Source organism: Aedes albopictus, chromosome 1, assembly GCF_035046485.1.
Source record: "Aedes albopictus strain Foshan chromosome 1, AalbF5, whole genome shotgun sequence".
NCBI classification, from domain to species: Eukaryota; Metazoa; Arthropoda; class Insecta; order Diptera; family Culicidae; genus Aedes; species Aedes albopictus.
In genome coordinates, this window is record NC_085136.1 from 260052118 (window position 1) to 260065118 (window position 13001).

The following is a 13001-nucleotide window of genomic DNA, read 5'->3' on the forward strand; positions in this document are numbered from 1 at the left end:
AAGTTCCGAATGGAACTTTCTGGCTGCTTAAGAGGCTAACGATATGCCTTGCTGGAACTTCGCACACAAGTTCTGGCTGGCTCAGCTTGAAAGCTGCTTAAGATGCTACTCGGAACTTTGTCTGAACTTTCAAGTTCATAGAAGTTCAGTTTAGTAGCATTGTGTTTCAAGGAAGAATTAAATGTCATGTTTTTGCAGAAAACAAGTATTTAGGCATACTCAAATAAAAAACAAATATGAATTTATTAAATCAAAAAATATAAGGTTTGAACAATTATAAAAATAGTTTATGGACGGCACGTCCACCGGATTTGAATCGATAGCCGCTGCGTGAGAGCCCTACGCTAGTCCTACGCCCTAGCGGGTGAAGTCTGACTAGAATCGATTTTCTGTCGGCAGCTAGTTTTGCGCACTTATACAGTAGTGAAGTTAGCTTAATTTTGTGTGTGTGAATATATTATACTATATTATATGTCATTCGCAAAACAGTCAAATTGGCCGGATTTAGTCAAAATCGTGCATCGGCTGTAGAATCCGGCTCGTCGCATAACATTTTCCAGGGCGATGTTGAACAGCAGGCATACGAGTCTGTCACCTTGTCGTAGTACCCGGCGAGATTCGAACGATGTAGACAGATCGCCCGAAACCCTTATGCAATTTCTTACACCGTCAATCGTCGCTTTTATTAGTCTGATGGGCTTCCTGGCGAAGCCTTTACCGTTCATGATTTTCCACAGCACTCTGTGGTCGATACTGTCGTACGCCGCCTTGGAGTCAATGAACAGGTGGTGCATTGGGACCTGGAATTCTTGGGCATTTTTGGAGGATTTGTTGCACATTGATTATTTGGTCCGTTGTCGAGCGGCCGTCAACGAAGCTGGTTCGATAACTTCCCACAAACTTATTAACTTTGGGAGAAAGACAACCGAAGGTGATCTAGTATATCACTTTGTACGTGGCGTTCAGAGTTGTGATCGCTCGGAAGTTCTCGCACTTCAACTTGTCATCTTTCTTGTAGATGGGGCAAATGACCCCTTCTTCATTCCACTCCTCCGGTGGCTATTCGGTCTTACAGATTCGAACTATTAGCCGGTGCAACCAGTTGACTTATTGTTGTTGAGCTGCTGGCTAGTTTTCTGAACTCCTTTCTCAGTGTGTGTGTGTTGGCTCGTTGTTGCTCCCTGCAGTACTGACGTGTAGTCATTTCTCCCGCTGCCTCGATCCTGCATGTCTACGCTCTCCGCACCATTCAGGTGTTCGTCGTAGTGCTGCTTCCACCTTTTGATCGCCTCAAGTCCGTCAGTGAAGACGGACTGACCCTGCACATTTCGGCTCGCGGCACGAAGCCTTTGCGAGATGCGTTGAGCTTCTGGTAGAACTTTCATGTTTCTTGTCAATGGTACAGCAGTTCCACTTGTTCACATTCCGCTTTATCCAGATGGCGCTTTCCCTCCCGAAAAAGGCGGGTCTGCTGTTTTCGCGTTCTTTTATATCGCTCAACAACTCCAAGGATTCGTTCTGAAATTTTCTCAAGTAGTCCTGTAGGATTTCCGCCAAAGATTTATTTTAACATTTCAGTAATTGCTTCAGTTACTTCTCCAATGATTTCTTCAGGAACTCATCCATGGTTTATGTGTGGAACTCCTCTTGGAACTCTTGCATGTATTCCTTTCACGCTAAAATCGCTCTGCATTAAAAGGCATGGTACACAAATTACGTAACGCTAAAATCGGCATTTTCAGACTCCCCCCTCCCCCTTGTAACGCTTTTTGTATGAAACCCAAAAATATTTTGTATGGATCGTAACGCTAAGCTGCACTCCCCCCCTCCCCTTATAGCGTTACGTAATTTGTGTACGATGCCAAATGTGTAAGACCTACTCGTAAGTTTCTAATTTCCAGAACACACCTTAACCTTAGGTATCTCACAATTTCAATCTTCTTAAAATTTTGTTATCAACAGTGAAGTTCCAATAAAATAAACATGATTTCAGGAAAAAAATGTAAGTCTGTGATGTAGTTAAAAAACAATTGCTTTTATGCAATTCAGTATTATAATTTTAATTTTATTTAACTCATTTCGGTGTCATAATGGTCATTTTTTCTAAACTGGGTTTCATTATACTACTCATTTGAGTTGCATAATGAAAAATAGTCGCATGATGTGCATTATGCAACTCATTTGAGTTGCATTATGAACATTATGCAACTCAAATGAGTAGTATAATGAAAAAATCATAGCATAAAATGTTGTATGTTACTCGTGGCAAAACTCGACTTTTTCAGCACTCTTCGTATTTATGCAACTCGGCAAGCCTCGTTGGATAAATATACGACTCGTGCTGGAAAAATCAACTTTTTACAACTCGTCACATAAATAACTATTTTATTAAGCTGTATTTTAGCACAACTTCCATAATATCGTTGTATTCTTATCCATATAGATACAATGCATTTATAATGAGTGAAAGAGAGGATAACAACTCAAGAACAGGGATGGGAACACTCACTTGCAAAGAGTTACACTCACTTGCTATTTTCTCAGCTCAGAAGCATGCAATCAAGAAATGATGTATGGACGACTTTTACCTTGTGGTTTTGTCTAAAACTTTGCCTTTGGTCGTACACGAATCCCAACGTCGTGACAGAGCTGTGAAAGCAACTCTCCACGAGGTGAGTGTAATTTACATTCACCTTGTGGAGAGTTGCCTTCGAAGCTCCCTCACGACTTCGGCATGCGCGTGCGACCCCTACTCCATTCGGCAAAGTTTTAGACAAAACCACAAGGCAAAAGTCGTCCATACATCGTTTCTTGATTGCACGCTTCTGAGCTGAGAAAATAGCAAGTGAGTGTAACTCTTTGCAAGTGAGTGTTCCCATCCTTGCTCAAGAAGAATAAGAAAGTTTCTGTCAGATGACATCACGGTTTACTTGAGATATCTAGGTGCATTAAAAAGCCTATTTCACTCTGTTTCTCTATTTTATCATACTCTTGCACTATCATTAGCTCCAACTCGTGCTGGAGAAAGAATTCCTGTTGAAATCCCGGGGGGGGGGGGGGGGGGGGAATTCCTGGAAATCACAGAAAAAAATAACTGAAGTAATACAGGAAGAAATCCTGTACAGAATCACAAATGAGGGGCCCAGAATCAAAGGGGTGTAATTGACCATTTTGTCGATTTTGAGCTGAGCATATCAAAAAATTCTTCAGATTTCAAGCTTTCAGGAACTTTTTTAGGATTATTTTTATGATGAATAAAAAAAATTACAATAAATCGTCGAAAATTGGATTGATTTTGAAACTCCATACAATTAACAAAAAAAATCTGGAAGAACCGTTGAAGGGACCCTAGCAGGAATCCTGCCACGAATACCTAAAATAATCCCTCCTAGGTTCCTTGGAGGAATATTTGAAACAATACCAGGGCGAAACCCAGATAAAATCTTACCAGGAACCACTTAAGAAATCCTTTACGAAATGCCAGAAGCGATCTGTAAGGGAATTCCAGCAGTAATCCCTGAACGATAATCGAGAAAGAATGTGGAACTTCGAAGAATCAAAAAAAAAATGTAAAGCAATTCCAGCAGAAATCCCTGAAGGAATTCTGGGAGGAATATATGAAGGAATCCCAAGAGAAATCTCGGCTTGATGCTCAGCAGAGGAATGCCTGAAAAAAATCAAGGGAATGTCAGCAGAAAACCCGGTACGTAAACCTAAAATGATTCCACACTTTTTCCCTGAATATATCTCGACAGAAATCATTGCAAGCATACCATTAGGAATCCGTAAAGTGAACCCAGCATAATTCGCTGAAGGAATGTCGGCAAGATTACCTGAAAGAATCCTCAATGGATTTTCTGAAGCAATCCCGGCAGGAATCTCTGAAATAATTCCTGGAGGAATTCTGTGGAAAATACCTGACGGAATCCTAAGGGGAATCTCGTCAGGAATCCCGATCGAAAACTTGGACCAACTTTAGAAGGAATCCCATCAGAAATTCCGACATGAATACTTCAAAGAATTCCTCCAGGATTGCCTAAAGAAATTTCATCTGAAATCTATACTCTTTAATTTTCTATTTCGGGAGGAATCCCTGAAGGAAGTCCAGCAGTAATCTCTAAAGGGGCTGTCCATAAACCACGTGGTCATTTTTTTGGGACTTTTCAACCCCCCCCCCCCCCCCCCCCCGCGTGGTCATTAGTCCATACAAAATTTTTTATTTGTCCATACAAAATGGTCATTGGCCGAACCCCCCCCCCCACCTAATGACCACGTGGTTTATGGACAGCCCCTAAAGAGATCCTGTACGCAGTCCCGAAAGGTATCTGCAGCAATCCCAGAATTCCTAGAGGGATCCTTTCTGGATTATTGTCATACAAACCATCTAATACCCTTCACCCTATCCGCTACCCTGACCCTCTACCCTACCTTTCATCATATTTTCTTACCTCCCGTCTCTCCTAACCCTCTTCCTGGTGAAGCCTCGTGGCCGTGCGGTTAGCATCACCAAGCGTATAACCGTACCATATTAGTGGTGGTTCGATTCACGGTCTGAGTAATGAAATTTTCCGCAAGAAATGTTTCTTCCTTGTATCCACTGATGCTTGTAATGTGTGTCGTGTCCGTTGTCTAGTATTATGGTTCGTTCAGTCTGTACATCATCTGGCTGAAGACGGTGTCCGCGCCTTTTACTTTTCCCTGTACTTTACCCTTCACCCTAATCCTCTGTCCTACCGTCTACCCTACCCTCTTCCCTAACCCACTATCTTACTTCCACTTGCATACAAGCATAACAGACTGCAGATAGATAGACAGACAAATAGACAGATCACAGACAAACACTTTGATAATTCCCATCGTACACCGTGTACTAATGTACTGCATAAAGCAACTGGGTCTTACCACAATAGATCAATTAATGGTCGCAGTGGTTGTGTACCCCTACAGGAAAAAAAAATCGTACACCGATTTAACGGCGTACTTAAAAATTCGATAGTTGGCCGATTGCCCACCCGTGGCGCTCGCATCGTTTTTGTTCGAACTTGACGTTTGCTCACCACCGCCACCTAGTTGATTGTTGGCCAAACTCAGTTATTTTAGCATTGGACGGATATGTTTCCGTACCTATGATTTGAATCGAAAAAACATCAAAGTGTTACGTCTGTCTGTTCATTTGTGCCCGCATAAAGATAGTTGCAGAAAACACCTACGACAAGTGAAATAAATTTTATAACAGCACCATCTTGAGGTGATATCTCCAACTAAAGTTCAATTGAATAGGGTTTGGAGCGATTTGACCAGAAGTACCTATTTTGGGCACTTTCCGCTACAACTTAATCAATTTCAAACCGATTTACTTAAATTTTCATACATGGCTAGATACTATACGTATCTGACCGTGTTTCAAAATTCAAGTCAGCTGGTTGAAAATTGGATAAGTTATAGTAGCAAGTGGCTAAAATAGGTCCCCCTGCGCAAATGGTCCCAGACCCGAAAGGGTTTATATTTGCAATAACAAGTCTACCATCATCAACTACAAGTTATTATCCATGGTCATGATTTCAGGGAAACACATTTATTTCATATTGGAAATGAAGCTCATAAATCGTGACAATATGTAATCTTTGTAGCAACGTCTGTGCCTCTGCGACACCTAATGAACCAGTCATAAACTATATTGTTCACTATGAACAAGGTGTGGAAGGTTCCAGGGTTTCAAATGATATCAAGAGATATATCCCCTGCAACACCCCTGAAACCCCATTGGACTCCCTGGAACGGCTCTGAAATCCCCTGAATATTCCTGGAACTCCCCCGAATCCTCTAGAAAGCCCCTGAAACCTCTTGGTACCCTCTGGAACGCTCATGGAACCCTCTAAAGCCCGTTGGGACCCCCTGATGTGGTCATGGGTTTAGGGACAAAACGTCGAAAGACAAAACGTCGAAAGGACAAAAAGTCAAAAACGAGAAATTGAAGCAAATAGTGAGTTTTTTATTCTTTTAAAGGAAACTCATTCTTTCACTTGGATCTGCCAACTAGTTTAGAGGGGAGCCTTCCTGTAACAACACCCCTGGGTCGGGATATGCTAGGATATGGTATTAGTACAATAATGCTAAGTATCCACACAATAACCTTTACTCAGCTAGTGGTTTCAACTCGGATCTGAAGCATCATAGAGTGCTAAATGCGTCTCTGACCTTCAGCGCTTCAGCGCTCGGGTAGTGACCCGAGATAACGAGACAATGATCGTGTGTCCCCGTTAATCAGTTCGTCAAAAAAAAAAAATCCACACTGAACTGCGTACACTTATATTCTTTTCGACGTTTTGTCCTTTCGACGTTTTGGCATTCGACGTTTTGTATTTAGACGTTTTGTCACCCATTCTCCTGGAATACTTCTGGATCGCCCCTGAATCCTCTTGAAACTCTTTAAAATCCCCAGAAATCCCCTAGAATACCGCTAGAATGCCTTGAAAACCCCGTGAAACCCTATGGAACCACAAAAGAAACGCCCTGAGACCCCATGGAACACCCCTGGAACACTTCTGAAACCCCTGTAACCACCTGGAACAGCCCTGGAACGCCTCCAAAACCCCTGAGGCGTCGTGGCCACCCCTCAAATTCCCATGAAGCCTCATAGAATACCCCTGAGACCTGCTGAAAACTTCGGGAATGCTCCTGAAACCCCCTCGTACCCCTGGAACCCCCTGAAACCCATTGAACGCCCATGAAACCCCCTGGTTGTGACCGTTTGAGACGGGGAAAACAGTCCTGACTCTATCATCGACGTCAGGACTAATGACTGACAATAAATGAAAACATAAACAAACTCTCGGAATTATGTTCCTGCCACATTGGATCGACAGAAATACTTCATTAGAGAACTTATGACTTGATATTCAGAAAATCCACTTCTGCATGATCATATTGTAGGTGTCAAATACCACATTGATGGAAGAATATATTAATAAAGCATCCGATTTGAATGCTTTGTATTCGGTTGTAGCTGATAGAGTTGCCTAACAATACCGGGGTTCAACCTAGGGGGATTGTAGGGTCTAGCTCGAATCCAAAGTAAGAAATCAATAAACTACGGTCAGATTATTTACAGAAAATACCAATTTCTTCAATTACTTGCGCTCTGAAACAGCGTCTTTATGTCACCACGTCTCAGCAAATTCTCTCTTCCTAGCTGGTTTCCGAGCCCGACTACTACGACCGTATCTTCTCGTAGTCCCTAACAATGAGTACATGTCACGGAACACCGAAGCAAATTATCTACTCATTATGTTATAATAACATTATCGATTTCCTACAGGGATGATGAAGGGCCAGAATCAGCATCCCAGCATTCGATTCAACATGGCGTCCAATGTGTTTGGTTTTATCGCTTTATTCATGAAAAAAATCGCTTGAATCTATATATATAAAAATGCAGTGGCATACGTGGGACCGCGCATAACTTGCGAACGGATGTTCCGATTTGGGTAGTCTAAGTTTTGTTCTGTTAGTTTTCACCCAAGGAAGGTATATGAGGCAAAAAACATGGGCAAATAGGGAGTTTTTGCAAATCGGGTTTTTATACATTTTGAACGGGGACTTGGGCTTGACTAGGGACTTGAAACGTCAAAAAACGCAGTAGGCAAGACAAAGTTTGCCGGGTACAGCTAGTATCTTATAATATCGTGCAGAGTGATAAACAAAGAGAATCCATCATCAAAAGCATCAGTTTCGTTTGAAATGTGTAATTTCCGAAATAAGCACTAGCAACACGCGAGCCACACACCCGAAAATCAGGAGCAGGTTAGGGTGGGTACCCATAAAGTGGGTACCAAAACACAACGTGCCTAAAACGATGATGATTAGAGCGGCGATGTATCGAGTTTGACAGCTGTGTCACCCCACTGGTTTAACCAACCATCTGAACATTCGGGGAAATGGAAAAGATCGTATTCCCATAGTATTTCCCATACACACTTTGAAGGGCTTGTGCAGTTTCAATTTCAATTTTCAACCAAATGAGCTCAAGTTTTTGGAGGAGATATAGAATCTGGATACAAATTAAATAAGCGGTGTCGAGTAAATCAAGCCTAACTTTATCAAACACCGTATCTAACAAAATCCACGAATGGAGAAAATCGAAGGGGAAGTTCGCTGTTCCCATAGCAACATACACTGAGCATTTCAGAAACGTGTAAAATCCCGGTATTTTTCACAAATTATCCCCAAAGGTGAGTGATACAAGTAGTCCGTAACGAAATTCAGCGCCTCATGTGAAAATCTCTTTTTTGTTTACATATGTTACATACGGTGTTTGATAAAGTTAGGCTTGATATATTATTTTTTTAACCACGCTTCTACTACACCCAGCCTGATTACATCATAGCCTACCTGATCGAACGCTGACATACATAAACGCTCGCACGTAACGGGTGTCCACTAAATAACGAGAATGCTTCCAAAGTGCTCTTAAAAATATATGATCTTCAAAAACGGCAATCTGAATCTATCTATCATAAAGGTTTAACCAAAGGCAAAACTAAGACCTCTAACTCCCATACATTACTTGAAAATTTCATGGCTCACGAAGTACTAGCGAGAAAATATATAATACCTTCAACCAATAAAACCTTGCGTCTCGCTGCAAATTGAATTTCTAGTACTCCGTTTTTGTTGCTAAGAGTAACCAACATATTATTTACACAAGTATAAACAAGAAAAAATATGGCGTTGGGCGGTTGAGCACTAAAACTCGTATGATACGTTTTATTGGCTTTATCATTAATATCTCCTTCTTTTTTAGGGTATCATACAATTTCACCGGTGCTGTCTAAAATCTGAAAATGTATTATTTAGAAATATCATGATATTCTTCACAGCTACTAATGATGCTTCAAGTTCAGGCTCGGGCCAGTTTCAACATTTCGTTCTCGCCTTTGTAGTCAGCAGAACTCAACGGCATGCAAAATTTCACAGACAATTCCCAATCGGAACTGGCCTTGCGCAGTTGCTGACCTGGTGCAGTTAGAATTAAGAGATATCCCCATTTTAACGGACTGAAATCGGGAAGAGCAGCCCATTTTTTCAACTGCTGTATTGCTTTGTGTATTGCAACATCTGGATGGATTTGTTCATCATTCAACACGTTATGCTTGATTATTTCGGGAGTAGAACAACTTCCATAAGAAATAGGGCAAATAATTCTTCGGGAACATAGAGAACTGGACATCACGGCGGGCTGCACTTTGGTGACCACGGGGGAAGAGCATTGAGAACTTTCCAATGATAATTAGATGTACTTTTTACTAGCCAAACTGGAGCCTGCCCGGGCCCAGGGTAAAACATGATGAGGAACACTTCATAACTCCGTTGCTAAAAAAATGTCCGGAGCTCTGGCCTCTATCTCCTATTGTGTTGAATGTTGTTTTAAGCAATACGGAATTCCGGACGATATATAATCGAGCATGATAAATGGGCATCATCAGTATTAAAAATCCAGTTGAAACCCGGAATTTGGTGCGAGCGAACTTCGATTTATCTCCCAATCTAAGTGTCGATCCTAACTTCAGAAGTAGTGCGCTGTGTAGATCATCAGGTACGCTGAACAGCGCACCACTTCCTAAGTTAGGTCGAACGCATGAATTGGGTGAAAAATTGACACCAAATCCCGGGTTTCGACTGGATTGATAATATATGTAGTTGAAATCATAATTGGAGCTATAATGTGGAGCGCGGAAAATAAAAAAATATTTATCACTCATTACCATATCCTAAGCTTTCCCTGTTATCATATCCTTTACGATAAATAGGCGATGATCTTGGTGATGATTGCTTTAACATTATTTGATAATTAATAAAAAGGTCGGATAAAAGTTGAATCTGCATTTTAATCTATTTTTTCAAATTTAGTAGGGGTTTTGTATCGAATCTTCAACTTGACGGGATGTATAAGCAATTCTAAAAGATTAGCTTTAGGCGGTTGCATCGGGTTCAGGCTCAGTGGGCTACTGTAAGTAGAAAATAGTCTACGGTAGAATATATGAGTTGGCAGATAATGTGCAGATGAATGAAAAGTTACCTTAAAAATTCACTGACTTTGCAAACTAATGCTAGCTCGACCAGTATGGCCAGTTTTCTGTAACAGAATCCATTTTCATTGACAAACTGACATTTGTTTGTTGGCATGAGCTACTACTTCGTTGTGGCTACTGCGTCACAAAGTTAGTAAAAAACAGGTAGCCAGCCAAATGTCAAACTTGGGTACCGGGGACCAAATACAGTACTAGAGGTGGTACCCAGTCTGAGCCCGAGTGCTACGACTTAATTAGGACTTTGGTTTAACACTGTACTTTCATGGAAAAATATAAAATTTTAGAAAATTGAACGTAGTAATTTGTACAGCATATTTGTGTAGTGATGTTGGAGCAACTGCTTTGTACGACTTTTAAAATTTAACTTTCACGCATTTTCTGCATCTGTGAAATAGTTAGTTGAAATAATTGACTTCCAAGCTACCTTTAGCATCTACACACTCAAACAACAAAAGGAAAAAAATGGGGATACTGACTGGTTTTACTGCTTTGATGGCAGCCTTTTCTCGTAAATGACGTTTATTGAAATTTCCAAAAAATGCCATTTTTCTGTATCATAAAAACGTGTCAATGTAATTTGTGCACTGCGGTTCATTGTTGACCTTTTTGTGTGCTATTTTATTTTATAACAAACCATTTACATGTTGTCCAACGTGTAAATGTGATTTGATGTGAATATTTGATATTTACACGGCATTCTATTGATTTATCCAGCCCATGACGCAAAAGTACGTTTAATGATGTGAAATGATTTCATGCTTATTGATTTAACTAGTTTACATCTATTTCCATCAGGATCTGTTTCTAGGGATGCCAGGTTGTAGAGTTCATTCAAAACTGGACAGATTTTAGGTTTTCTTTTAACTTTTTTACGGTTTTTTTTAGCAATCGGTAGAGCCGTCCAAGGAGCTTAACTAGTGCTTCCTGTTTCAATGTCGTTTTCTACAGAACAGAATAAGTTGAAACAAAATAAAAAATACGCTGACTTTGTGGATAGATAGATGATTGTTTTGCATAAAAAAACTTTTCTCTATGGGCGCTTGTATTTTTTTAATCAGTTGCTAAAACCATTCTCGTTATTTAGTGGACACCCGTTAGTTCGACAAGCCTCGTTGGATAAATATAGCACTCAAGCTGAAAAAATTTTCATTTTGTAACCAATGCAAAAACAGGAGAGCCTTATGACTAAAACATTGTAATACTATTTCACTGTACAAAATAGTATTCCGACTCTGTCCATAAAAATGCGGACTGTAATCAATTAATCGCAATTAATATCTTCACCCTCATTTCCTCCCTTTCCAGATTCGGCGGGACTATGTACAGAAGGACTTTACCAACAGTTACGTTCTGAATAATGTAACAGCCCTAATGAGTACCCATCCATTCGTAAGTGTTTATGTTCGCCAAACGATTTCTCATTAATATGTATTTATAGCTACGGCTACGGTGTTATGATTGCGTCAAAATGTTGATGGAGACGCGTGATCCATCACAAAAAGAAAACTACATCTCACCCTTCGAAAAAATCATGCCAAATGAAATCAAATATTAATAACCCCCCTCCTAACTCATAAATCAATCCAATTCGCAGCTCCTATGGCAGGACCTTCTGCCGGCGAACTGGACCGGTCCGATTGTGATCCGCAGTCCGGCCTATCTGGAGCACTTGCGGCGGTTGCTGCTGGCGCACCAGAACCGCGTGATCCACAATGCGTTGCTGTTGCTGTTCGCGCTCAATACGTTGCCACCGGGGCGGCCCTCGCCACTGGTCTGCGCCAAGGCAACTAATTGGGCTCTGCCCGAGGTCAGCTCAGCCCTATTCGTTGGCCAGTACAGCGAGGAAGTTATCGGTCACGCGATCCACCGGGTGAGTACATGAGTTGGTAGTTTTCTTTTTTTCGTGGATTGCAGGGGGAGGTCGTAATTAAGTCTTTGATCACTTGGGTGTGACGTGAGACGATGACAAGGAAGATTGTTGAATTCCATTGAGAATGTATTTTTGGTCAGAGTGTAAATTAATTATCCGCTGTGGATGAGAGGGCTGAGTTAGATGTCATGCGATTAGTTTCATTTTATTTGCTTTATTCGGGAAAGAAGGGGAGCAAAAAGCTTCCAGTGATGAAGGTCTTCAAAAATTGCTGGGTTCCAGTCTAATGCTTTTGTACTTTTGTATTTCTTTCTGCACCCTGCGTAGAGTGTGGCCGATTCACTTCCACTGGCACACCCGAACTTATGTCGCTATCGACTTTTGATGAGATTGACGATGGAATTTAACGTTGGAGATGCAATTATGAGTCCCCCATGCACGAGTTGAATACCGCACTGCCGTAATTCTGCAAAGTGACGTAAGCGACAATCATAGTTTTGGCCCTTTTTTTTGGTTATTATGCATAAAACTCTTGCTCATCCTCTAAGTTTCTTTACATAGATGATAGATTACGACTAGATCTTGCATTCTAATACTGCAGGCATACCACAGTGTTATTTTTGCAGCAGATATTATGTATAATATACCAAAAATTATCGACATTTTGAATGGCGCTTACGTCACTTTGCAGAATTACGGCAGCGGCAGTCATCTATCGATGAAGACTGCACTACTCATGATCGCATATATGTCTAAAATTTGCTAGATTTCCTATTTATCTTCTTCTTCTTCTTTATGGCTCGACGTCCCCACTGGGACTTGGCCTGCATCGCTTTAACTTAGTGTTCTTTGAGCACTTCCACAGTTATTAATTGAAGGGCTTTCTTTGCCTGCCATTGCATGAATTTGTATATTGTGATACACTATGCCCAGGGAGTCGAGAAAATTCTCCCGGCCGGAACGGGAATCGAACCCGCCGTCTCTGGATAGGCGATCCATAGCTTTAATCACTAGGCTAGACCCCTTCCTATTCCTATTTC

At 41.1% G+C, this 13001-nt stretch overlaps 1 protein-coding gene across 1 annotated transcript in view; it reads left to right on the forward strand.

The window, feature by feature from the left end:
* The window catches only part of LOC109402372 (endothelin-converting enzyme homolog), an 87707-nt gene that overhangs the window by 44972 nt on the left and 29734 nt on the right, over positions 1-13001 (forward strand). Inside the window, exons 7-8 of the mRNA XM_062846693.1 lie at positions 11397-11480; positions 11686-11961. Of these exons, the coding sequence (XP_062702677.1) occupies positions 11397-11480; positions 11686-11961 (360 nt within the window). The remainder of the gene's footprint in view (positions 1-11396; positions 11481-11685; positions 11962-13001) is intronic.